General features: G+C 43.9%; 3 protein-coding genes and 1 long non-coding RNA gene across 8 annotated transcripts in view; 2 read left to right on the top strand and 2 right to left on the bottom strand.

The window, feature by feature from the left end:
• Nucleotides 1-337: 337 nt before the first annotated feature.
• On the bottom strand, nt 338-886 carry LOC311269721. 2 transcript variants are annotated; one of them, XR_014624135.1, is made up of 3 exons: nt 800-886; nt 490-595; nt 338-414 (listed from the first exon to the last, which is right to left on the bottom strand). It is a non-coding gene; the product is annotated as an uncharacterized lncRNA (long non-coding RNA). The 2 variants fall into 2 exon arrangements; XR_014624136.1 differs by having other exon boundaries at nt 490-604; nt 800-833.
• A 6227-nt stretch (nt 887-7113) lies between these two features.
• Nucleotides 7114-12236, top strand: cldn2 (claudin 2). Of its 3 annotated transcripts, none has more exons than XM_084372960.1 (2): nt 7114-7316; nt 9648-12236. In XM_084372960.1, exon 2 carries the CDS (start codon nt 9656-9658, stop codon nt 10472-10474), a length of 819 nt encoding a protein of 272 aa, XP_084229086.1. In that variant the 5' UTR covers nt 7114-7316; nt 9648-9655; the 3' UTR covers nt 10475-12236. The 3 variants fall into 3 exon arrangements, with proteins under 3 accessions (XP_084229086.1, XP_084229085.1, XP_084229084.1); XM_084372959.1 differs by lacking the exon at nt 7114-7316 and adding an exon at nt 8175-8202; XM_084372958.1 differs by lacking the exon at nt 7114-7316 and adding an exon at nt 8515-8780.
• A 2386-nt stretch (nt 12237-14622) lies between these two features.
• rbm41 (RNA binding motif protein 41) lies at nt 14623-20921 on the bottom strand. The gene is made up of 7 exons (XM_084374523.1): nt 20773-20921; nt 19201-19317; nt 17815-18016; nt 16464-16668; nt 15157-15662; nt 14922-15069; nt 14623-14822 (listed from the first exon to the last, which is right to left on the bottom strand). The coding sequence occupies exons 1-7, from the start codon at nt 20778-20780 to the stop codon at nt 14692-14694; spliced, it is 1317 nt and encodes a 438-aa protein (XP_084230649.1). The 5' UTR covers nt 20781-20921; the 3' UTR covers nt 14623-14691.
• Nucleotides 20922-21238: 317 nt separating this feature from the next.
• The window catches only part of klf8 (Kruppel like factor 8), a 70088-nt gene continuing 63838 nt past the window's right edge, over nt 21239-27488 (top strand). For both annotated transcript variants that reach the window (XM_084374524.1, XM_084374525.1), the window contains exon 1: nt 21239-21929. In XM_084374524.1, the coding sequence (XP_084230650.1) occupies nt 21903-21929 (27 nt within the window). In that variant the 5' untranslated portion in view covers nt 21239-21902. The remainder of the gene's footprint in view (nt 21930-27488) is intronic.

Here is a 27488-nt window from a genome sequence, read left to right on the forward strand (position 1 = left end):
AAAATATTTCGAGATGTAAAACGTAAAAACAAGAGGTGTATCTCATGCAGCCAGTGTAGTCACATGATCCCAACATGATTTTGAGTCGATTGATCACATGACCTGGAAGTTATTGAGCTAAAATGCTAATATTTACATATAATAATTAATAAAAATTAATACAAAATATTTCGAGATGTAAAATGTAAAAACAAGAGGTGTATCTCATGCAGCCAGTGTAGTTACATGATCCACACTGATTTTGAGTCAATTCCAGGTCAGTTCCTAAACATTATTATATCTTTTTCATGGCTATATAACAATTCAACATGTCTTTAACTGTTTTTCAATTACTCACCCATTGTACAATGGCAGTTCCTGGTCCTGGTGGCTTGAAGGTGGCACACATAGCACAGCAAGTTTGATCATCAAAGACTAAAACAACATTTATTTAATTATATTTACCTCCTATCTATCTTGTTTTTGATTTGTAGCTTAATTAGCCTTTACCTGAGGCCTCCAGGATGTGAAGAGCCAGATCTCTCCTCTCCTCCATTTGTTTTTTTAGATGTGCTGAAGTTCATGTCAGGGACGGCTGGGAAAGCCTTTATCAGGGCTTTTACATCTAAACAACATCAAATGCAGGTACAACAATAATGGGGGGCATATAATAAACTACATACACTCATGATTGCTATTAAAAAATTGTTATCTCTAGTCACACTATAATTTGTACATTTGCCGATATTGGTTTACATCAATTCATCTTTCCCAAGAAAAGTTCCTACCTCACATATGAAAACAATAGTTTTGGGCTCACCTTTACAACAACGACACCACAGCTGCTTCTTCTTGTTGCAGTGAATGGGACATAACGCCCCCTTTCCACTGGACATCCACACATTCGTCTTTCCATGACATGCGCCTCATCATGAAGTGCTCCCTGAATAAAGTTTATATTCATCACTCTCTTTAAATTCAGGTCCCTCGTGTCCAGAGATTATCACACACATGTGCAACAACCCAGTGAATAACCAATGTTTTCATTAATTACAAATACTCATTCATCATCACCATTTTCAGATCAACCCCCAAGATGGAGACACACTGTTCAATTTTAGGAACCATTTTCAAATCTAAATGAAATTAAAATGAACTTGTTAAGGATACAGTGCAACATCCATGCAGGATACAATGACTGCATCCTGCATGGATTTCAGCTCGTCACACTGACGGAAACAGGAAGACACAGACAGTTACATCAACACCTAGCAAGATAGAAAAAGTTTCCTCTGTTAGCTCTTACTACAAAACATGTATTCAGGGACACGCATCAATTGGCAACCGCCTAGTTTTGCCTAATGGTAAGTCGGCCCCTGACTTTTGCTCAAGTATGACTTTTGTGTACTTTTCACACCACTGACTGTGTTTAGATGAAAACTATGTAGTGTATACCAGAGGGAGTCAGTATTTAGCCTTTTCTGATTACCAACAATTAGCCCAAAATGATGCTTTTACTCTTATTGAACAGTAGCATCTTGATCAAATGAACTAACCGACACTCTCCCGTCTGTGTGTTAATATGTGAGCTTCAGTCAGCGGCCGGTGAGCAGAGTTCAATAATCCACCTACCAGAACAACAAACTCCCGATATTGGTTGAATGAGACACACTTCTTTATATTTGATTTGACTGGTTTTTAATCTTTTTATTAATATTTTAGACTTTGTCATATTTTATATTCTTATTTTAATGAAAAATCCCATTTTTTCCAACTAAGTTCAATGTATAGTCATCAGTTTTTCTTCAATAGCTTCCAGGTCATGTGACCCATCGACTCATAATCAGTGGTGAAATGTCTCCCTGTGCTGGTTCAATGAGACACACCTCTTCTTATTGGATGTTAGTGCTCCTCCTCTATATTAATATTTCTACAACAAATGCTGATTTTTCATAACAAATAGTATTAGAGTTTCAGGTGTTTCATTCTGTTGTACTCATCCAACAACATAACGCTGACACTGAGCAGGAGCAGTTTTTAAAAGCTATAGGAAGAGACGGTGTGAACCTGGACCAGATTATACACCACAAGAATAATAATCAATAAGACTGAGCAGCGATGTTGGAGCATCATTCAGCGCAGCATCAGTTATTTGGTTGATGAAATAACCAGTAACACATTTGAACATCAGCTGGATTGTATTTATTCAACAGTGCAGTTTTTCGTCCTGACCACTAGATGTCGCCAACGTTCTGTAAATGAGTCAAATACAGTTGTTTATGTGAGACTGTGCAGTTCACCTGACTGTGATCACACCTGAAGCTGATGAGAGTAATGGAGCCAGGTGGTTTGCAGGTCGCAGGTCACACCTGAAGCTGATGTGGATGATTGAAGAGCTGAGTCCAGAAACAAACCGTCTACAGTTCAGAGAGAGGAGGAAGCTTCAACGTCCGGAGAGCAGACTGTTTCTTATTGATGCTACTGTTTTTAACACCTTTAAACATAATTATCAAAATGTCTGTTTTCTTATAAACAGATGAGAAACAGAACCGGTCCACTGAAGCCTTCACATTTCCTGCTGGAAACACCTGAAAACAGCACAGATGAAAGAAATCTAAACTTGTCACCTTGTTGAACTGAGTGATGCTGGTTTCATCCATCAGAGTCTCAACACTGATCTGAATGCAGATCGACAGTCACATTATTAACATCAGCAACTCCTGTATATTGTGTTTATCTGTGTCCTCTAAGATCTGCTCTGTTGTCCATCCATCAGATAAAATCACATGAAGGTTAGTCTGAAGACGTTTCACTGAAGAAGCTCTCATTATCACCATCTAGTGACACGAGACACAAACTACACCCCGATCCTCCAGCTGCAGGGCTCAAACTGCTGGGGGTCATATATATATGTGTGTGTGTGTGTGTGTGTGTGTATATATATATATATAAAACACCTGATCCAGAATCAATCCCAGGCAAACAGGTGAACGAGTGGAACATATGAAGCAGTCGATAACGTTTCCCAGCTCACTCGAGGTCTAATATTAGTCATACTTGGTGTGTTGACTGGAGAAATATCAGATTATAGAAGTATTTATACAACAACACTGAAGGGTGAGAGCTGCCAATCAATAATCAAAGCCACTGAATGGAAAACATCTCTTTCATACTGCGACTACAAAATGCCCAATTTACAGAGAGACGCTCGGTTGTAGCTTGTCTTACCTGAGGGTCAGACACACCTGTAGATGGAGGCTGTGGACGTGAAAGTAATTATAGTAATTAATACTTTGGAGTTGTCCTCTGTGACTTTGTGTTATTGATCCGCAGTAATCTGCAACATCAGGATGATTAATACGTGCAGTGTATGAACCTGAGGTAGAGACGTGTCCGTCCTCAGGTGTCTCTCTGTCTCCTGTGTCTCCTGTATAGACTGTAAATATATAATGTAACATACAGAATGTTTACTGGAAACTTTGTATCTAATAAACATACGTTGCAAAAAAAGACAAAACATATAAGATCAATAAAAACAGCTGTTGTGTTTCTGTGTGTTTTCCTCTGACTGGAGCTGTTTCTGGTTCTGTGACCCGTCTGAAACAACCAGAGGATTTAGAAGTCGTTCACCTGACACAGATTACTGTTGCTGGACTGTAGTTTGGACACTTGTGGCTAAAAGTACGTGAACTTTGGTTCCTGCTGTAGTTTCCTCCTCCACCACTGATCATAAGCAGCTTCTAGCCCTCTCTACACACAGCAGCTGTATTAAGACATGTTTTTCCCAGTTTGCTGTAGAGGAACCTGATTGGCCCACACGGTTCTGACCTCGGCTGGACCTCAACACCTTTTGGATGAACTGACCTGACTGAATTTCATCGGCCAACACGATCGGTGACCTCACTAATGCTCTTGTGACTGAATGGGAGCAAATCCCAACAGCTAACTTCCTAAATCTTGTAGTAAGCCTTCCCAGAAGAGTGCACGCTGTGACAGCACCGGGTCAGTGCTCCTGGTTCTGGAGCGACGTGTTTAACCATGACACAGAGGTGTGATGTTCACGTGTACACACACTTTAGTTACACCATTTCTGATGTTGAGGATGTTGGATGAGTACATTGTGTGTTCCTCTCACTCATTCACACTGACTGACCAGCAGTCAGTCTCAGAGTGGAACAAAGCTCCTGAGCTGCCTCATTAATATGCAGCGGGTCCATAAAGCCCCTCTGTGATTTATAATAGAGGCTCAGTGTTTGGGGCTGTGTGGACGTTGCCCTCTCAGTCCACTTCATGTACGGGAAGTGACTGGATTACAAGCTAATCCCATTATGATGCTGCTGCTATGTGAGGGATTAGAAACTAAAGGCTGCGGCTTCAGGACGGGATCAGCTGCAAACTGGATGACTGTAACCACCGACACTGATACAGACACTGATGGAGCCTGTGAACAGCTCAGGTGACCCGACTGACTGACTGACTGACTGACTGACTGTTGAGGGAGACATGAGTCTGTATCTGTCATCTGGAGACACGCCGCCGTGGTATGTAGGATCTGTTGTAGGATCTGTTGTTGTGAGTGAATGTTGGGATCTGTTGTTGTGATCTGTTGTTGTGATCTGTTGTTGTGATCTGTTGCTGTGATCGGATGTTGTGATTGGATGTTGCTGTGATCTGTTGCTGTGATCGGATGTTGTGATCTGTTGTTGTGATCTGTTGCTGTGATCGGATGCTGTGATTGGATGTTGCTGTGATCGGATGCTGTGATTGGATGTTGTGATCTGTTGTTGTGATCGGATGTTGTGATTGGATGTTGTGATCTGTTGTTGTGATCTGTTGTTGTGATCTGTTGCTGTGATCGGATGTTGTGATCTGTTGCTGTGATCTGTTGCTGTGATCGGATGCTGTGATTGGATGTTGCTGTGATCGGATGCTGTGATTGGATGTTGTCGTGGCTCTCAGCAGCAGCAGCAATCTTTAAATGGACGGCGAGCAAACGGTTGATGGATGAGGGCGTTGGAGAGGCGGCCAACTTCAGTGTCAGCTCAACTGAGCAGTAAATTCAGACTGTTATGATTAAACTGTTTGTGTGCGGCGGCTGAAGCTGCCATCAGAATAACTCAGACATTCACAGTGTTTCATTATTTCATATAAGTCTGGTAGAAAACTAAACTAATTCATTTAAAAAAGTTTTATTTCTGGATTTATTTCATGTAATCAAACATAGTAATCAATGATTTGTACTTAACTTCAGTTCCTGCGAGGGAAAACAGTGCTTCTAACTCTTAACCACACTTCATATACTTTTTTACAATACAAACTGTTGTATGGAGCCACCACAATGATTACAGACATTTAAATTGTTAAGTTATAATCAGTTATGACAAAAAACTGATCACCCTAACCCTATAAACTGATATGATTAATGAAAGAGTAAAAACATACTGAAGACCATTAAATGTGCCCATTTAAATTCCTTATGTTGCATTTAAATGATTAATTACTAAAGAAATAATTATTTAACTTATTGAAACTCAGGGCAGCTGTGAACGCTCATTTTATGTCTGTTTATTATTTAATATATTAATTAAACGAGTGATTTATTTAATAATCCTGAATTATTGGCCTAATGTTAAAATGATGAACTTTATTTTCATAAGTTTTCCACATCAGCAAATTATGTTTGTGTACATGTGGACGACACTGACGTCATCTCATTATTATTATTTAGGTTTTAACAACTTGAGGAGAAATTCTGTTATACATGTTAACTGTGGTGGGTTTCAAGGCTGACTCTCATATATATACATATTAATTCTAAACATCTTTAAATTTGACTGTTTTCAGGCAAAAATACAATAATTTAATTTCACAATAAAACAATGGGGAATTTGTATTTCCTCCACTGGCGCTGTAGAAAAGACTGACGCATTTTAAAACATCATAACATTCATATATACAGAAGATACAGCAGGACAGATAAGAGAAAGAAAAATCCATCATTTTAAAGTAGAATCATCAGAAATGTTCTTGTGTTTTTTGGTGGCTTGTCAGAAATGTGTGTGTTAGCTGGTGTTGGTCGCACTGGCTCCTGTCTGCATTACACAACTTTACTACTGTAACTTTATTACACGTCGTTATTCTGGATCTATTTCAGGTAAACAAACATATTTAAATCAGTGTGAAGCAGCAAAACAATCCATCAAACACATTTACTTCAATTCCCAGGAAACCAGAGAACGAACTCTTACTTCCTCTAAAACACACTTTAAAAGAATTAAAATCTCCTGTCGTCGTCGTCAGTGTGTCACCTGAAGTTCACCTGCTGAATCAGGGAACAGAGTCACTGACAAAGAAATAAGAAAGAGGAATATAAGAAGAAGGATACAAAATAAAACTAAACCTGATTAAATGAGAGTAAATGAAGATAAGAACAAATAAAGCAGGACTCTCTGAGCTGCGTCTGGCCTCAGGCTGCTTTATTCAGTCGCTCGTTTTAATTCAAATTAAAAAAGCTCAGCAGCAGTTTTTTGGGATTCCTGCAGACTAAACGAGACGCAACATGAAAGGATGTCTGTTCTTTTCTTTTCACTAAAGTGATGTGAAGCTCGCTGAATTAAACATTTCTCACTGATGTGCTGAAATATTCATACGAGTCCTCTGAATGTTCTGTTCTGCAGGACCGACCCGCTGTGGATGGAGCAGCGTCTGTGTTGGAGAAATGACCGATGAGACAATGATTAACCTGCTGGCAGTGATGGTGTGTGTGTGTGTGTGTGTGTGTGTGTGTGTGTGCATGACAGGAGGTGAAAGTCTGGGTGAAGGACAGAGATCACTCACTGACAGCAGAACATCAGGCAGAGACAACATGGACCAGGACCACAGCCTCTAACCGGCTCTATTGTCCTGCTTTACTGCTGTGTTAATTGGCCAGCCTCCTCCAGCAGGCAGTAAATCAAACTTAAAGGACTGTGTTTCTTCTCAAAGTGTTTTCTGGCTCGCTCGCTCGGTCCGATGCAGCCGGCAGAGTGTGAGTGCCATTTACAAGTGGAGCAGCAGCACAACAGCTGCGACTATGTCAAAGTGTGAGGAGGCAGTCAGAGTCTGATACAGCAAGAAGAAGAAGAACAGTATTACTTCTCCTGGAGGAGCAGCAGGTCCAACAGTGCTGAACACAATCTGTACACACTGCAGGCTCCTCAGTGTCTTCATCCTCCACCTCCTCATCCTCATCCTCATCCTCTGCTCCAGCTGCACCTCCAGCTCCTGCAGCAAACCAACAAAACCACATCCTCCACCAGTCCAGCGTCCGGCTCGTCCTCAACCTGCAGCACGCTCAGGTAATGCATGCAACTGGGCTGCATGTGTGTGTGTGTGTGTGTGTGTGTGCGTGTGTGTGTGGTACATGTTGTATATATACAAGATGTTTTGAGCGTTTGAGTCCGAGCAGTCGGCACAATAATGTGAATACTTCATGGAGAAGGACTTTAACTGTGAATTAACAGCGACATGCCTTCAGAAAGTGATGGATGCAGGTTTGGATGGCAGTTAACCAGCTGAGTCGGCAGAATTAAATTTGGGTGTGTTCATTTTGTAGCTGACTTTGATGTGAGGAGGTGGAGGCTACCGAGCCAGTGACCACTGTTCAACACTGTGTTCACTCACAGATCTGGTCCCAGTTGTGTTGGTGTGACAGAACAACATCTTTTTATTTAACATTTATTCTGCTGATTGTTTTGCATTTAAATGATGTTTGTTTGTTTGTTTTGTTTGTTTCAGCACTTGAGTTTTTACAAGATAGCCTCTCATTAACACAGTTCTCATTAACACAGTTCTCATTAACACAGTTCTCATTAACACAGTTTAAACTGCTGCTAATAAAACTGTGGAACAATCTTGAAAATAATCTAAAATATAAAACGTGACCTGCACAGACAGAGAAGGAGCGCTGAGAATACTTAAACTAACCATCAGTGATGTGATGAACACAGTCTGTGCTGTTAACCTGCAGTGTGTGACCTCTGTGCTGTAACGCTGAATCAGTTAAAGTCGCTGTTCATGAGGTGTTGATGTTCATTTGTTCACTTTCCTCTTCATGAGAAGCGTCTCACTTGACATCTAGTAGTTAGTTGTGGTGTTTTAGCTTAATGCTAACGTTAACTGGGTCAGTGGACTTTGCAACATTGAACAACACAGAGCCCGGACACAGATAACACCAGCTTACAGGTCCTCTTCAAATAATGACGCTCTCCGTTTACCAACTTGTCAAAAACTGACACTTTGGGGCGACGGCCGACCGGTGCTATCATCCCAAAGTGTCAGTTTTTGACAAGTTGAGAATGAGACCCAAAAAATGTCCTTTAACTTGATATCTTACAGACACAAACAGCCAAGTGGTAAAACGCTTTCACAGTAGCTAACTGGATCTAAGTCAAACTTCATGTAAACACTAGCAGGCCTACAGGGAGCCACTTATCTAAAAGGAGCTAAAGTCAAGTTGTCTCTTGTTAAAAGTAGCTACAGGTCGGCAGTGAATGTGCCAAAAGTCATTTTACTGTATTGATAAATGTTTGTTAGCTTGTTAACTAGCATAAATCAGCGTAACATCAAAACAACGCCACCATTTGTTAGCCTGGGTGACAGTTGAGCAAGCTAACAAAACCAAAAACCAGCTGCTAGTTAAAGGTAGCATTGCAGTTAGCACTGATTAGCATTAGCTAACCTTGTTCATCTTAACTGACCTGAAGCTACAACTTCCAACAGTTTTCTAAGAAGGCTAAACCTTCAGAAGTATCAACAAAAAGGTAACGCTGGCAGTCACATCTTAATAAAATGTCAGTAGAAAGGAGCTAAAATCAGTTTGTATGTGATGATGAAGGCTAAGCTATCAGTAAAATGTACCTGAATACCCTAATTTTACCGTAATGATGACTGTTTGTTGGGTAGCCAACCAGCCTTTATGTTTGCTTTATGTATCTAACATACAAACAAAGCCACCGGTTGCTTGTTCAGGTTAGCATTGAAGATAATGTTTACAGTGCTTAGCAGCAGCTGTTTCACTAACTTAGCCTGCTTGACAGTTAGCTAGCAGGCTAACAAAGCCATAACCAGTCACTTAATTGTTCAGGTTAGCAAGTTAGCATTTGGGGTGCTTGTTATGGCAGCAGCTGGTTATCTAAACCGTTAGCAAGTTACCAAAGCCAAAACACACTTATTTTTTCAGGTTAGCGTTAAAGTTAACGTTGGTTATCATTGAAGTTAGCCTTGGGTAGCTAACTAACCGTGATCAGGTTTGCTGACTTTAATCTACACCAGTTTTCTAAATAACTGTGGATCAACCTTCATTTAACTGACAAGAACAACAGCCTCCATCTTTCAGGTCCACGATCGACCCAGTCAGGTCACCTGAAGAGACTTAATTGGAAAGTGATTTTAATATTCCCAGGACGGACAGCTCCAGACGATATGATTGCAGAGTTGGTCATGTGATGGTTAAAAATACCCTGGATTGACAGAATAGCCCATTAAATGTGGGTTTAATTACCCGTAACGACTGGCTGCTGTCAGAACTGAATTCATCCCACCTGCTACAGACACATTATTACTTGTGGGTTTAACTGGAGCAGGTCTGACGGGTCACTGTGTTTCCCTCTTGGTCTCCTCCATCACAGTTGTTGCCATGGCGTCAGCAGCTCTGGAGCTGATGGGCTTCTTCCTGGGCCTGCTGGGCCTGCTGGGTACCCTGGTCTCCACGGTGCTGCCGTACTGGCAGATTTCTGCACACATCGGCTCCAACATCGTGACGGCGGTGGCCAACATGAGGGGCCTGTGGATGGAGTGTGTCTACCAGAGCACGGGGGCCTTCCAGTGCGAGACCTACAACTCCATGCTGGCCCTGCCCGCCGACCTGCAGGCCTCTCGAGCCCTCATGGTCATCTCCATCGTGCTGTCCATCCTCGCCATCGCCGTGGCGGTCCTGGGGATGCAGTGCACACTCTGCTTGGAGGGTTCAGGTGCAGTCAAGAGTCGTGTGGCCGGAGCCGGTGGAGGTCTGTTCCTTGCTGCGGGCTTCCTGGCACTCATACCTGTGGCGTGGACCACACACGAGGTGGTCCAGACCTTCTACCGACCAAACTTACCTTCCAGCATGAAGTTCGAGCTGGGGGAGTGTTTGTACGTCGGTCTGGCCTCGGCGCTGATCTCCATGCTGGGAGGAGGGTTGCTGTGTGTGTCGTGCTGTGACGAGCAGGACGGCGGCCGTGGCAGACGGCACGGCGGAGGGTATCCGTATCCTGTAGGAGGCGGCGTGCTGGGCGCAGGTGTACGGACAACCTCACAGACCTACCGCAACCCCACCCTGCAGGTTGGAGGCATGAACGCAGCCAGCAGGGGGGCCACGCTGGTCCGCAGTGCCAGCGGCAGCTCCCAGGGTACACCTGGAGCTCAAGGTGCCAAGAAGCCCACTGCGGCAGGATATGACATCACAGGATACGTCTGAGGTCACTCCATCGTTTGATTCAATATATTTAAACCGTGTATTCAATCGAATGTTGTCGCTAAACTTTGAAGATTTCTGGAAAGTTTTGTTAAATAAAGTGGCTTTACGCTGGAGGACAGTTACCATGACAACCGACACAATAAGACTGCCACAAACTGTTTGACAGTTTTTTCTCTTCAGATGTTTTTATCTTTTCTTACGATTGAACATTTATAAGCAGAAGATGTCACACAAACCACCAGCAGGATAACAACTCGACTGTTAAAAGGAGCAGTTCACCCAAAACATTAACCTCAGTCATCATCTCCTCCTGATGATATAAAGTCAGGCTCAGTCATCGTCTCCTCCTGATGATATAAAGTCAGGCTCAGTCATCATCTCCTCCTGATGATATAAAGTCAGGCTCAGTCATCGTCTCCTCCTGATGATATAAAGTCAGGCTCAGTCATCGTCTCCTCCTGATGATATAAAGTCAGGCTCAGCCATCGTCTCCTCCTGATGATATAAAGTCAGGCTCAGCCATCGTCTCCTCCTGATGATATAAAGTCAGGCTCAGCCATCATCTCCTCCTGATGATATAAAGTCAGGTGAAGTCTCGTAGTCCACAGAACATTTCTGGAGCTTCACAGTAAAACAGAGTTGCAGCGTTCTGCTGAACACCTGCAGCAGCTGGAGATGATTTAAACACCAGACGTCTCCACACACTAACACCTTCAGCTGAGCAGCTACTGTGCAGATTTCAGCTTGAAACAGGGTAAAAAAACATCTTTTCAGATTGATTTGGGGATTTCATGTTTTTTCTTTCTCCAGCTGCTTCAGTTGTTTAGCAGAACGCTTTAACTCTGTTTTACTGTGAAGCTCCAGAAATGTTTGCGGAGAGACTGACTGGTGACCTGCTCCTTTAACGTCAGCGGCCATCTTCTTTTTGTTGAATGTTTTTGATGTATGATCCATGCAGACATCAACTATCTTGAAATATAAAGTTAAATCTGGTGGCTGTTTGTAACATTCTCAATGATGCTCGGGGTCTTTTGTTTGGACCGTCCAGTATTGAGCCATTTGCTGCGTCTGTGAACCTACAGAACCGAACGTCACTCTGCTGGATCACCTGAGACTCTGACGCAGAACCGTCTCTGTACTGACAGTTAGAAGACCACCGGACCTCCCACATGTCTCCTGATGACAGAAGCTCAGAAACAAAAGTATTCAAAACTGTTTTTTCATATAAATTAATATTGTGCCTTATCATCATAATGTAAAATGTAATGACAGGAAGGTGTTTGTAGTGGGCAGGTTTGATCAGCGGTGGTCCGTCTGAACAGACGTTATCTGTAAAGTTTCACTTGTTCCACTTTTTGTAGCAGTCTGAGGATCTGTGCTGCGTCACAGTGAGTCGCTGTGTTTCACTTTGTGGACCAAACAACTGGAAACCTTTCTCACCACGTGACATTTAAAACTCTGACTTCATCTCCAAGTCGTTCTGTTTCATCCTCCCTCAGCTGTTCGTTCGTCACAGTTTCAAGTTTATTTTTTATTTGGAAATAAATGCAAACTCTTTAATATCACACTGACACGGTGATCCTTTCTGTTTGCACAGTAGATATAAGTGAAGCCTGGATCAGAGAATCAGTGTCCCAGTTTTTATATTTGTGATGAATTCACATCAACAAACTGATAAAAATAGATTCAGTCAGATCGAAACCAACAAAACACTTCAGCCTCAAACCTTCGAGAGGAAACAAGCTGCTCTAACATACATAAAGTGCAGATGTTGGTGACACAAGACAAAGTTATTTAGATCTGTGGATCATCTTAAACTCCTCCACAGTGTAATAACAGAGGAACTGAGCCTGGCGGCTCGTTGATGAGCAGCTGTTAATAAATACACTGAGCTGAGTTTCTGTTGATGTGTTGTCACAGTGCAGAGCGAGGGAAAGATCGCAGCCCTGAACTGAAGGCAAACAGAAGGTCGACAAACAAACCTGAACAAACAAAACAGAACCGCTTCGGTCCGATCGATACAGTTTGACTCACGGACCAAAACTGCTCACTGGGTCAGTTCACAGTCACAAAACTGTCAGAGCACTTTGACATCTTTAACTTCTCACAATATAAAAATACTCTCGGTGCTGATGGGATCTTTGACACTGCAGGCAGCACACGGGCCTTTATATTCATGTGTGTGAGTTCAGGGTGCAGCTTTTTAAAACCCGGTGAAACTTCTGGTGCTGTTTGGAAATTCACAATGAAATACAGCAGACATCAAGCCCGGGTAGTCGAGCAGTGAGGGGAAACTGGGACCGAGTCAGGAAGTGAACTGGTTCAACACACACACATCTGACCGAGAGAACACCAGAGATAAGTGGACTATGCACACACACACACACACACACACACACACACACACACACACACACACACACACACACACACACACACACACACACACACACTGAGACGACAAACACAATCTGAAAACAGACATTGGATGATCCTGAGCTCGTCTGTCACAGGTCCAGTCTGTACGACCAGCAGAGACACGTGACGTCTCAGTTTAGACAAAATCAGGTCGACAGAAGTCCAGAAAGTTTTACCAGCACAATAAAACTCGACTGCAGGAAACCAGTTTATCATCTAAGAATAGAGAAGCTGGTCACAGCTTCATGCTCTCCAGCTGGGGACAGGAGCAGGTGTGATGGTGAGGTCATTAATTACTGCTGCAGCTCGAGACACTTCAGACGAGCTCGAGCTGAAAACATGAATCACTGAGTTAAACATGAGAACCAACATGAGAACATGGTGCAGTGGTCTGTGCTGTGCTGTCCTGTGAGGGGCATCAGTACTCCACTAATACAACCAGCTCATCATCAGGCGCCTGATAACGACCCATTCATCTGAGTCAGGTGTGCTGGGACTCTTCAACATGCAGCACAGGTGACAGGACCAGGATCGAAAAACACGCCACTCATAAATTAATGATGAACGATTCACCCAGAAGTGTGTCATGTTGAAGAGATCGACACAAATGTTACAGAAATGTGACTTAAATCAAAAGTTTCTGCAGTGGGACATCAGTTTCCTCAGGTTTGGTCCTTCAAAATAAAACTTTTGACATCAGCTTCTCAGTTCATGTCCGAGCTCCTGTCTCTCTGTCATTTTCTGTCATTTAGTAAATTAAATGTATGAATATGTGGAATTGACTCTGAGGTAAACAGACGCTGCAACAAAGTAAGAATGAGTAGAAACACAAAGAAAGTTCATGCACGCTCACATTTTCCTGCAGGACAATTAAACATGCAGCTCAGTGTGAGGTCAGGAAATACAAAGTGACATTAATGTGATTTTATGTGTGTGAACAAACTTTATTTGACATGTGGATGCTGTTTTTTTTGGGCGAGTCTCGTTTCAGAAGAGAAGTAAACTGAATACTAGATTGAATTTCCCTGAAGAGATGAATAAAATATGTCTGGCTCGTGATGACTGAACGGCTCCACCTGGTGTCCAACAGAAGAGTAACACCTCATTTAACTGTTTAAAGCCAAAGATCAGGCTGCCTGACGCACCGTCACAAAACTGAACTTCTCTTTTGTTCTGTTCTTTATAGAGCAACATGAGTCATACGATATCACATGCTGTTTGTAATATTCATCTGACTGAAGATAACTGTCTACGTTTATTGATCACATAAGTAATCTGATTACAATCAGGTCAGAGGGTCAGTGTCAGTCTGAACTGTCTGCTGGATCATCTGTCAGTGCGTTGAAGTGTTGGAGGGGTGCTGTTAACATGTTTGTCATATTTAGTTTGTTTTGCCTAATTATTCTATATTAAAATCATCAGACAGTTTTTTATTTACAGATACAAAATTATTAATAATTGGTTGAATTCACACAGAATTTCATTAAGAAAAACTCTGATTATAACAGTTATAACAGTTATTGTTACAAAAATCACGTCCTTCATATAAAACTTCAGATTATCGTTCAGAGGAAATCGTCTCATCGTGTTACTGGAAAACATCTGAACTCTCTACATCCTCTTTAGTTTTGTCTGAATTCATTTATTTGTTTTCTCATTTCTGTGATCAATGAAAGATGAACATAAAGAGAGTTTGGTAAAAAACAAACAAACAAACAAACATAAAACTGTCAGATTTCCACATTTTAATCCAGATAATAAATAATAAACAATCACATCGGACACATTATTTACAGTTGTTATTTCTTCTCCTCCTTCTTCTTCTGGTTCTCGTCTTCCTGTCGCTCACGGCCAAACTCAACCACCAAAGGTTTCCCTAGCAACCGGTATCCATGGACCAGCTGCAAGGCTTTCTGGGCCGTTTCAGAATCTGCCAACAGGAAACAAAAACACCTTAAAACAGGAAGTCCACAGTTTATCACAGCTGTCGGCGGCTCTGATCCACTGGATCACCGTCATCGTCTCTCACCTGGCAGCGTGATGAAGGCCTGACCCTTCATCCGTCCGGTCAGCAGGCGGTAGACGACCGGCAGTCCGTTCTCCTGCTCGAACCTGGAGAACAGCGCCACCAGCTGGGCCACTGAGGCCTGTGGACTCAGGTTCTTCACACACAACACCTGCAGAGAGACAAAGGTCATGTTTAAGTACATCAGATCCTCGTCTGAAGCTCTTCTTCTGTGGTGCCAGACACACGAAGTTTAGACCTTGTTGGGTTTTCCCGGCTCGTAGTTCCTGAACCTCGGGATGCTCCGGATCCCGTCCTCAGATTCTCGGTTGTTCAGGATTTCTTCGTCTGAGATGGGCTCGATGTCCCCTCTGACAGTCAGCTGTCTCACTGACCCCGCCCTCACCGCTCCACACAGACTGCCGATTGGCTGGCTGATGTTAATCTGTGTTGGAGCAGCTGGAGGTGATTTCCTCGGTCTGTCCTGAGCGAGCTGCTGCTCTGAGAGGTCTGAACTCGACTCTGACAAGCTGCTTTTTTCACCCTGACGGTCAGAAGCTTCTTCTGATTGGCTGTCGTCTCTCTGCGAGTCCTGTGATTGGTCAGATACAGTTGCGTGTGTCAGCAGGTGTGATGCTCCACTTGTTTCTCCCTCAGAGTCCTGCAATGAAGCTTGTTGTCTTCCCTTTACGAATACGTCTCTGTACAGAGAGTCCATCGGATCAGAGGAGGTCTCCCCCTGCTGGTCGTCCTGCTTCACTTCATCTGTGGAGGAAAATACAACAACACACGTGAGACACATGAAAGTGTCTGTTTCACGACTTTACTCACCTTACTTCCTCTCAAAAATCCTTGTTCTTAGACTCATCTCTTCTGTCGTTGATCCAAGATCACAAGACTGATTTCACAAGCTGGTCTGCTGTAATCTAAACCTCCAGAAGCCCCGAGACCACAAGATTTGAAAAGACGTTATTTACACTGTTGGGATGAGCGCTGACGCTTCTGTCTAAGCAGCTACAGTGAAGACTTCATCTTAAAAAAGTGTGTAAATAACGTCTTTCTCAAATCAGTTTGGGATCTCGGGGCTTCTGGAGACTTGGATTACACTCCAGAAATGTTTTGTCGACTACGAAACTTCACCTGATTTTCCATCAGCATGGCAGTGAGGAGATAATGAGGTGAAATGCTCCTTTAGCTTAAATTTCAGACATTATACGGTGTATTTTTTGGAAAATCTGATCAATAACATCATTTAAAAGCCTGAAAACAGTTAAAGTCTTCACTGGCACTCACGTGAAGACACCACAACATATTCTGAAACTAAACCGAAGATTATGGAAAGCTGTAATTTAAGGCCTGTAGACAAAAACCTTTCTAGAAACTTTGTCTAAATCTGGTGCTTAAGAAGCTGAAGCCTGGACTGCTCGGGGTCAGAAAATCTGTTCAGTAACTGAAATGTGTCTCTTTGGAGGTGAGATGTTTCTGTACACTTCTTGTGATGAACCTTCTTTCTGACGTCTCTTTAACCATCTCCTCTCAGTAAACACTGTCGATGCATCTCCGTACCTCGATGGTAAAGAGCGGTGAGGAAACCCAGCCGGTCGTTTCCCTGGAAAAGTGCCCGTTCGATTTCCATTTCGCGCCGTGACAGCGGCCGGCTGGAGGCGAATCGCTGTGGGCGGGACAGGAGCTCGTCTCTGGCTTCGATCTTGTCTCTGATCACCTGCAGGCGCTGCTGCTTCACACCTGGAGCTGCACACACACCGTGGGACTGTGAGGACACACAGCAGATATCAGTGTGTTGGAAGACACAGATACTGATATATCTATCTATCTATATATCTATCTATCTATCTATCTATCTATCTATATATATATATATACATACAGAAGGTATATCAGAGTTTAACAAGTTAGATTTGGCCCATTTGTGTACATGATTATACAAATATATTTAGACTTTAGACTTTTATTTATTCCACATCGGGGAAATGTACTCGTTAGGTATTAACAAGGTATTATTGCACACAGTAATTACACAGTAATTACACAGAAAGGCTGAGGTAGAAGTGGTAATAGTGCAGGATATGGTGGTGTTTAAGGTGCTTATGGTGCTACATTAGGAGTTTGTGGTGTTGTACAGTCTGACTGCAGACGGGATGAACGACCTGCGGTAGCGTTTTGTTTTGCACCGTGGGTGGAGCAGTCGGTCACTGAAGGAGCTGCTCCACAGTCTCATGTAGGGGGTGAGAGGGGTTGTCCATAATAGATGTCAGCTCGGCTAACATCCTCCTCTCACCCACCTCCTCAATGGAGTCCAGAGGACAGTCCGAGACTGAGCCAGGATTGTGTTGAAAGCACTGGAGAAGTCAAAAAACATGACTCACAGTGCTCCCGGTGCTCTCCAAGTGTGAAAGTGACCTGCTGCAGGTAGATGACAGCGTCATCCACACCAATGCCAGGTCGCTAAGCAAACTGCAGGGGGTCCATCTCACCGTTCACAAGGTGTCGAAGGTTTTTAATGCTTAACAGTCAAACATGTGGATGTTTCATTAATTATTGAGCACAAAAATTAGTTGTCAAGTTTCCCCAAATGGGAAGTAAACTGAATACTTAGATTTGTTTATGTGCAGTGAACATTTTCACCACATATGGAGGTCACGCAGATCTAAAGCAAAGTTTTTAGACTTCTATCTTTAAGTATATTTTTGCCTGACACTTTCAAGCATTCAGTGGAGACGAAGATGGGGAAATGGATGCTTATCATTTATATATATATATAAATATATATATATATATATAGACTAATGTAGAGTTTCCAATCAATGAGACCTGAATGTGTTTGGATGAAAACCAGAGAAAACAAGAGGAGAAGATGAAACTGAACCCAGCTCCTCCTGTTCTCAGTGGGTTTTACCTTCTCTGATGCCACCGGTTCGTCTCTGCTCTGCCACAGTTCGATCTCAGTGTCGGTCAGGCCGAGCTCCCGTAAGCTGGCCAGCTCGTTCTCCCCGTCCTGCAGGGCCTGAAACTGGGAGAGGCTCCTCACTCCAGCTGCTTGTTGTCCAAACGGCCGGTAGAGAGCCGCCGGGGCGAAGCACTGCCTCTTGGCTACACATCTGTGGGACAGAAGGTTTTGTTATACGACTGTTTGTGTACATGATGTTTACATCCTGCAGGATTCACATGACCTGAATGTCGTCTCTGATGTTTCACTGATAAAAAGATGTCTGAGAGAGAATATGCATCCCTGCTGGTTTGTGTATAAAACCTCCTCCAGGCCGCTCTGTGTGAAGGCAACACAACAGAGCAGTTTTTATATACAGCACAGAGCTCCTGTGGGAATAACGCTGCTTTCTTTTCCCACCGAGCTGCACAGGAAGGTTTCATTATCGCTGCTTATTGTTTTTTTAATTGTCGCTGTTCGACAGTAAATCCGTCAGGGGAGGTTTTCACCAGAATTTGCATCTGAATGAAGCTTTAGACAAATATTTTGTCAGCGACAGATCCAAGGACTCCGTCCTAAAATCTGTGTTTGTAAATCCAACTGATCTCAGCACAGTTTCATGTAGAGCTGCAACTCACGATCGCAATCATTGGTGATTAATCTGTCTGTTGTTTCTGGACTAATCGATAAGTTGTTTGGTTTGTAAAGTGTCAGAAAATGGGTGAAAAATGTTGATCAGTGTTTCGTCCTCAAACCAAAGATCTTCAGTTTACTGTCACAGAGGAAAGAAGCAGAAAATATTCACATTTAACAAACTGACATCAGAGAATTCAGACCTTGTTTCTTAAAAAATTATTCAAGTCCATAAAATCAATTATCAGAAGAGTTGGTGATGAATATAATTGTTGACAACTAATCGTTAATCGCTGCAGCTCTAATAACTTCCCTGCTGAAATGATGGATCTCTAATGATTCTTCAGGTATTATCTCCTGTGCTGAGCTGAATTACAAGTCAAATAATGTCTCATTATAGAAAGAGGCACGTTTTGTTTGAAACCTGAACATTTCACCACAGAATGTTTTGCCTTTCATCAGTGGGGTTTTTTCCACTGCAGGTTCACTTCAGTCAGGACTTTGTATCGTGGTCTGTTTTTGTAGCTACAAATTGCCCCAAACCCAGCTGGTGTCTGCAGAACTGTAAGAAAACTCTGGCCGGCTGGAAGTACAAAGAACGTGAACACAAGACATGAAATAGTGCTAAAACCCAGAGGTTTGGTTTTAAACGCCCTCCACACATTATGATATCATATTTTTATGATAATCTCATCTTCTGGAGGTATGAACAGGGTTTCTGACCGGTTGATGTCGACGTCGGTGTGGAGCTGCTGCAGCAGGAGGCTGTGCAGCTGCCGCTGGCCCTCCGTCTCCTGCTCCTCCAGCAGCGGGCCGTCCTCACAGGGTCGCCGGCTCACTCTGAACAACACAACACAGACAGCAGGTCACACAGACAGCAGGTCACACAGACAGCAGGTCACACACTGTGTGGAGCGTTTACAACCCGAGGCATCATCAACAAAGTGATTCTTCCACGTGATGGTTCGACTATTTTAAAAGCGTCGTACTGTAAATGTATCTGCACTCACTAAAATATAACACGAGAAAAAAGACGGTTAGGTGGAAGGTTAAAAACGTGACTTTGGTCTAAAGTGATGGACGATTATTTTCATTATTGTTTAATCTGCCGGGTATTTTCTAATTTTATCAATTCATTGTTTGGTTTTTAAAACAAACAGAAAGCAAAAAGTGAAAAATTCCATCACAATTTCATGAAGCCCTGCGCGCTGTCCTCATTCTGCTTCCAGTCCAAACCCCCAAAATATGTAAATTAAAGTCACGTTACAAGAATAATGACTTACATGATAAATGATTTAACAAGAAAGGGGCTGACTGGCTTTCTGTAGATCAACTGATTGTTAAATTGATTTATGGCTATATAATAATATATCATGTGAGAGGAGAGAGATACGTGAAGGTTGAATTCCTAAATTCCCAGTGAAGTCTATGGTTTCAGTGAAATAATGTTGTTTTAGACAGTAAAGTGTGAAACATCCTGCCTCTGTTACATATCACAAGTGTTTGATAACCACATTTGAGAGATCATTGCAAAAAATGTGTTTATATTTCCAATGACTAACATCAGGATATTATTCTGTACTGGACCGACTCCAGCTGGGTTTATTGAGACTGCAGGTAAAGTTTTGAATGAATGAATGAATGAGCAGGACTGCTTCACAACAACACTGGATTCAGGATTTTTGTGTTGGTACTTTAATTACTTTAATAACTAAGATTTTTAATTCTGTCAAAAGCAGAAATTCCCATCACTAAACTCCATGTTTCCATAGTGGAAGATTTCTTCTATATCCTGACACCACTGTAAACTAAGATGTATAAGACAAACACAGGTGTGCTTCCAGGTACGAGTCCGCCTCAGTGGAGGCCCTCGTGCCTTCTGACGCAGAGAGAAGGCTAACGTGCTTCAGCTCAGTGACGTCACAGGAGATAAACTGAGATAAACCGGCCGACAGCAGACACCAGCGGTGACACAGCCCCGCGTCATCGTGTCCACAGTGAAGTTTAACACAATATAAATGTCCACTTAAACGTTTTATTTCGGAATTAAACTGTAAATAACACAAACAGACACGCAGCAACAGAGCAGCTAACGCTAGCTTAGCTGGCTGTAGCTGTTAGCTATTTCCATGACAACAGCGCTGCGTGAAGGAGATCGACGTAAAAAGCGACGTAACAGCTTTAAACTGGATTGTTCTGGTTCCACCGGTGTCGGACCAGTTCTGAAACCCGAGCTGATCGATTAAAACGCCGCAGTTCTTATTAAAATCACTGCTAACTGGACGTTGTGTTTACCTTCGCATGCTTCCGCGTTGTGCGTCCACTTCCGGCGCGTGGAATCATGGGAAATGTAGTGGAATCCGTCAAGTGAACAAAAAATGAACTAGAAGCTGCGTTTCATGGAGGAAAGAGAGGAGACGGTGATTTAAATGAGCGTGTGAGCAGCGCGGGGTCAGAGCCGCGTGTCTCCATGATCAGGATGTGAACATGTGCTGAACACTGTGTCCGTCAGCTGTGTGTTGCTCTCTGTCCACCCTGGCTGTCACATGCGTGCACATTTTCTGTTATGACAACTAATTAAAACACACGCACACATGCACGCCTGTAGTGCACCACACCCTGCTTTATTAGGGAGGGTGTGGTTTTTAACCAGCACTCATCACCGGGGCTGGCTGCCTTCCCTGCGTCCATCGGAGCTTTTTATCAGCCGTAATGCTGCAAAGCCTGACTGAATATATACAGTAAACCGCTCCCAACCCTCCCCTTCCAGCTCAAGTGTCCTCAATTAGCCTGCTGGCTGACGTCAGTAAGGTGACATGGGTGCTTCTCTCCACCATCTCTGAGCAATAAGCAGCGCTGCCGCCGCTGCTGCTGCTGCTGCATGGTATTAATAGATGCAGATATGTGGATGAGGGCAGGTTTGCATGCACTTGAATGATCTCTCATGCATTAGTGCTGCAGCGCCTCCGCTCCGCTCTCCCGCCTGCAGCCGGTGTCGGATCGCCGGCAGCTCGGCTCCTCTGCAGGGCTGCGCAGCTCCTGACTGACAGAGAGATGAGGGGTGGGGACGCAGGGTGGGGTCACAAGCAGGGAGAGGCGGAGGAGGAAAAGGCAGAGAGAGAGAGCCCAGCCCTTCAATACACGGCAACAACACGCCGTCAGAGAGAGGCAGAGACGCAGAGAGACTGGCTGGTTTTTGGGGGGAGCAGAGGAGCTTCGACGCTGCGGACATGAACTGAAAAGAGCCACTGAAGAGGGACCGTGTTCTTATATCCCGACTGTTTACTGTAAAGGTGGAAATCCAGCCCCCACAATCCCTCCTGTCTCCCTCACAGTCCTCCCTGAGCTACACCCAAAGCCCCGACCGACCCCCTCCTGCTCCCGCTGCTCCACCCCTCCGCCGCTGCACCGCTCCGGCAACCGAGATGCACACGGAGACCCGTAACAAGAAAGTAAGTGCACCTTATTGGTCAATGAGAGAGAGGAGACGTGCGTGTGTGTGGATGATCTGCGTGCACGCGAGCAGAGCTGTCATGTGCCAAATGTGAATGTCAGTGTGTGTGTGTGTGTGTGTGTGTGTGTGTGCGTGTGTGTGTGTGTGTGTGTGTGTGTTTGCATTCAGACAGTTTATTCTGCAATTAGACTTCTGTAACCTCACTGCTGCAAGAACATCAGCTGACAGCACTGTCATTTAATATGGAAAACCTGTGTGTGTGTGTGTGTGTGTGTGTGTGTGTGTGAGAGAGAGAGAGAGAGAGAGAGTGTGTGTGTGTGTGTGAGAGAGAGAGAGAGAGAGAGGTTAGTTCAGGTTCAATTTGAAATGCTCTGTGATCTCTGAGAGGCAGGAAGGAAACAGAAGGCAGAACCTGCAGCTCGTAGGACACCATCTTAGCTTTTAAAGGGCCAGCAGCCTCCTCTACACACACACACACACACACAGGCCTGATGGGAAGCAGCCAGGTGCACTGCCTGCACACACACACACACACACACACACACACACACACACACACACACACACACACAGTGTGTTTCTGTGGCAGGTTTCACACAGTAAATGAAGCTGGCGTCTGATCTGAACTCTGCAGCTCCACATCTGTTAGTTTGGTGGTTTTCATGGTCACATCGTCCAAGTTCCTCGTTGAAGAGTTGAACTTTGACCTGTGAATGTGCGGCGACTGATGTGTGTTGAGGTTGAACGTTGTTGGATGGAGATTCACTCCGCTCTGTTTGTATCTCTTTACTCTATTTCTGCGCCGTTGAATATTTTGTAATTGGTGACATCACATCCTGTTTCAGTGAGGAGTTGAGGGAAATGTTGTTGAACTGAAGACGTGTGTGATGCAATATTAATTTAACGAGACCTACAACAGCCTATTACAACCTCCACCCAGGAGACTATGTGTTCACCTGTCTGTCTGTCAGCTGGATTAAAATAACAATAACCCAACAGATTACAACGAAATGTAAATTAGATTGGTCAACACCTTTGGTCATATCAAAACGACCGGCTGACTGCCAGCGACTCCCAAAGTGACATTTATCACTGTGATCTCTGTCGGACGCTCAGTTTGGTTCGCGTTATGAAAACGTTGTGGTTCAGATTAAAATAACGACCTGACGTCTGTAACTTTAATGACAAACGTACCTTCGTTACATAACTTCACTGTGTTAGTGAGTGAAAGGCACTTGTCTCACACTGGACATGCAGTCGTCTCCTGAAGGACGCAGCCTGAACGTACAGCCGCTAAAACCCCCAAAACACTTGAATTTTAATGTTTAATGTGTTTTCATGGTTTGAAAAGAGCTTGAAGTTTGGATAAAGTGTTCGTAACTGCTCCGAGCTGTTTCTGTCTCACCGTCATGAGCTCCGTCAGGTTGTACCCAGTAACACCTGATTTAACGTGGTGAAGTGAAGTGATAGTTTTCAGTATGTGTGTGTATGTCAGCTGCTGGAGAGTGCTTGAGTTTGTCTTGGGACAGATGTGCTCACCCTGCTAGAGAAGGCCGCCGACAGCAAACCTGAATATGTGTGGTAATAAGCTGCTTTTGGTGCAGAACCAGAGAACGGGACGGATCCGGGACTTTTTTAATGTTTACAGACAGAACTTCCTTCAACATTTTGAGTGAGTAGTCTGGTGTCTGAGTGATGCAGATCGTCGATCTGGTGAGATTGAATTATGGTTGAACAGCTGATTCTGGACTATCGGGTCTGATACTCGATAAGGCTTCATTGAATTAAAGGGTCCAGTTGTAATTATAGATTAATCTGTTGATTATTTTTTGATTTATCGATTGTAGTTAAAAATGTCCAACATGGTTTCAGATCCTTACATCTGAGGAGCTTTAAGTACCTTTTCAATGATTTCTTGATCATCATAATTGATTTTCTGTTGATTCCTTTGAGGTAACCTGACAGTTTGCAGCCTGCGACCTGTTGTGTGACATTGTTGACAGGCTGCAGGTGATGGTGTCTCAGGAGGCGGTGCAGAGCGTTGCAACACATCTGTCTAACGAGCCTGCAGGCGTGGAGGCCTCTCTGTGTGGTCCTTTCCTGCAGATTAAACTCTGAACACACCCTCACCCAAAATATATGAATCCATTATAGATAAACTCTGTCTTGTCCCGACCCTGTATGTAATCTGACGGTTGTGTGATGTTGAGAGCTAGCATTGTGCGGCTAACAGGGACTATGACTGCTATACAAACCTTCTCAGAGGCAGAGCTGCTGTGGAGGTTAAAATAATCTCATTAGTGGTGTGAAACCAAAATGAGCCGATGTTCCAGTTTTAGTCAGATTACTGGCAAAAATGACCGACAAGAGCTGAGGTCAGAACCGACTGAAAACAGGAGAGGACGTTTCATCAGGTCAGAAAGTTCCTGATCGCTCACGTCACAGGCTAATAAAGCTGGTTTTGAACTTGAATTTCTTGAGTTAATAACTAAAATGTTCGTCTTCCTCCTCTCCTAATCTTCTGACTGCTCCGCCTCCAGGTAAAGGTGGATGAGCACAGCTAGCGACTTAGCTGCACCCAGTTTGTGTCTTCTGTAAAAAATCTGTATGAGGGTCGAAGTTTGGGCTCCGGGGCAACATGTGACTGCTCTGCTCAATGAAGAGCTTTTAGCTGAGAGTGGGAACCAATAGATCCGTCTGCAGCCTCGTGACCGAGGAAGACGACTCACCCATCACTCGGCTGTTTTAAAAGTAGAAACCACATCAAGCAGCTCTCAGCCGTTCAACTTTCACCTGTACGAGTATAATTAGCTTCAGCGAATCCATTAGACACAACAGGGGCCTTAATGACGTGTGCAGCATGTTGGCAACACAGGAAATGCACATGAACACCAGCGCCTGAGTCACACTTCACCTGCCAGACACAGTCGATCTGCAGGAAGTGTTGGACTGAACACAAACAGTTAATCCTCAAACAGGCAGAGCGTCGTCGTTTTAAAGGTTTTTGTTTCTGTCTTTGGGACTAAAGTTTTGTGCAGATATCTGAGACTGAGACACGATTAAAACCTGCCTCGTGCTGCTTCGGTCACAGCAAACTCTGTAAGAAGGAAGAGTTTTGTTTTCCAGTTACAGCCAGCAGCTGTAACAGCTTTCAGCAGCAGTTTAAAGTTTTACATCAAGTACGTTAAAGATAAAATATGTGAGAATTCGGCCTAATTTTGCACAATATACCGTTACAGCACCGACATCGCAATGTGACGTGTGCGTGAGCAGCAGTGAAGTCAAATGGACTCAACACTAACCTGTCACTGCGTCGTACAAACACAGAATGAATTTCCTGTGACGAATCCGAAGAGAAGTCTGTCTCACTCGGTCCAGTTTAAGACTCATTGGGTGTAAAAGAGTGTTTTGCTTGTGAGTGACATGTAGTCATGTTCTGATGTCATGCAGCCGTTGTGGTTCACAGCAGAGACATTTAGGATGAACCGTTATTGATCAGTAGGACAGTTTCAGATTAATACAGCAGCACGAGGGAACAAACGATAACAGACAGTAGCCGCGCGACGTCGAAGAGAAAATAGAATAAATAAAAGAAAGTTAAGTTTACTGAAGGTAACAGAGAACAGGACTAAATATAACGTGAATAAAACTTCATCTGAGTCACGTCAGATAGATTTTCATCAGTAATGATGAAAGACAACAACTCCCATGATGCCACGCTACACAAGTCTTGGCTCAGGAGACCCGTGGCGGCCCGAGTGACGTCCTGTATGTTTGAGCTGAAGGCGACCCACTTTCTCTCAGAGCTCGATGCAAACGGCCGAACTTTCTCCTGATCGTTAGAAACACGTCACCTCCTGTGTTTCCTCACAAAGCGCTGCCGAACAGACGCTGTCTGACACAGCGTCTCTAAAAGCTTTCGTGAACTATAATGAGAACAATGAGCACACTTAGCGTCTCATCCGTCAGTCGATAGCAGCGAGCCAGACGTTTATTTACTCTCTCGTAATGTTGTGAGCTGTTACTTTAACTGATGTGCAGCTCCGTCACCTGTTCAGACTCCATGAATCAGCTCGTGTTCCTCCTTGTTGTCTTCCTTCTCACTTTATCTGAAGTTTAGAAACACTCTGCTTCTTACTTTGACCTTTGACCCAGTTCACTGTTTTGGACGACGTGCAGGCGGAAATCAATTTCCTCCCGTCACAGTTCAGATCGAGCGTTATTGGAAGTGCGGTTAACTGATAGCAGAGCACTGATCCTGCATCACAGGGGCTCAACTGAGCATGCTCCGTGTGTGTGTGTGTGTGTGTGTGTGTGTGTGTGTGTGTGGTTGTGTGTGTGTGTGTGTGTGTGTGTGTGTGTGGTGGATCAGCTGGGCTGTAGACGTGAGAGCAGGGTCAGCTGTACATTCCTGGGCAGGGCATCAGCAGCAAAGAGCCCATGAATACAAAGTCTGCCTGTGTGTGTGAGAGAGATGGAGTGTGTGTGTGTGAGAGTGTGTATGTGTGTGTGTGTGTGAGAGAGATGGAGTGTGTGTGTGTGTGAGAGTGTCGATGATAGTGTGTATGTGTGTCAGAGAGAGAGAGGGTTGATGCTCGTCAGTAGGCAATGATTAACTCTGCTGAACAAAGTTTGATCAAACTTCTGAGATAGTGGATGTGTTGCCACACACACACACACACACACACACACACACACACACACACACACACACACACACACACACACACGTCTGACTGTGTTGTCAGTATGACATGGATGGGTGGACGGGTCAGTTGTTGCCAGTGACCGACTCCTGCTGAGTTTAATGTAACTTAACATAACGGCAGATAAGTTGACTTATAGATAACAGTGATGCTGCTGATCGTCTCTCAGCTGATTGTTTACAACCAGCTGTTTTCTGATTTGATTCTGTAGCTTTTATGCAGCTGTTGTTTCGGTTCATTTCAGTGAATCATAAGAAAACAACCTGTAGAGCCCCGTGTGTGCTCGACACGTGAACCATCACAGCGTTATCTTCTGTCATGTGTTGCCGTTGCTTTGTTGTTGTTTCATGACACACACCTGAGCTGTGTGTCGTGCTGGCAGCCGGTCGTTAGTTTGTGTTCGCGGACTCCATTTCTAAACTAACGTTAGCTGCTGTTGGTCTGTTGGTGGAGAAGAGAGAGACGCTGAGACGAGCCACTCGAGAACGAGCGTTGAGTCACGTCACGCTACGATCTGCTCACCTACGGCCAGTAAAAAGTGATTAACACAGATTCATTGAGCCTCTTTGCATCCAGGAGCAGCAGCGGCGGGAAGCTCTCAGCACCACGACGCCTCTTCATAAAATGATTCTCGTTGCATTAATGTTTGATTTCTAAACATGATTTATTTTTCTCTCTCACCGTCTGACTTCGTGCTACTTTGCTTCTGCAAAACAAGTTTCCCAGCATGCAACAGTCAGTGTTTCTTTACTGGAAAATCTGATTCCAGTTTTGCTGTTGTTCAGTCCGCCCACACATTGTATTATTTTCCACGTCTGAATGAAACTAGTTCCCAGCAGCGGTACGCTCAG

Source organism: Pagrus pagrus, assembly GCF_965226575.1.
Source record: "Pagrus pagrus genome assembly, chromosome: 14".
Lineage (NCBI taxonomy): Eukaryota > Metazoa > Chordata > Actinopteri > Spariformes > Sparidae > Pagrus > Pagrus pagrus.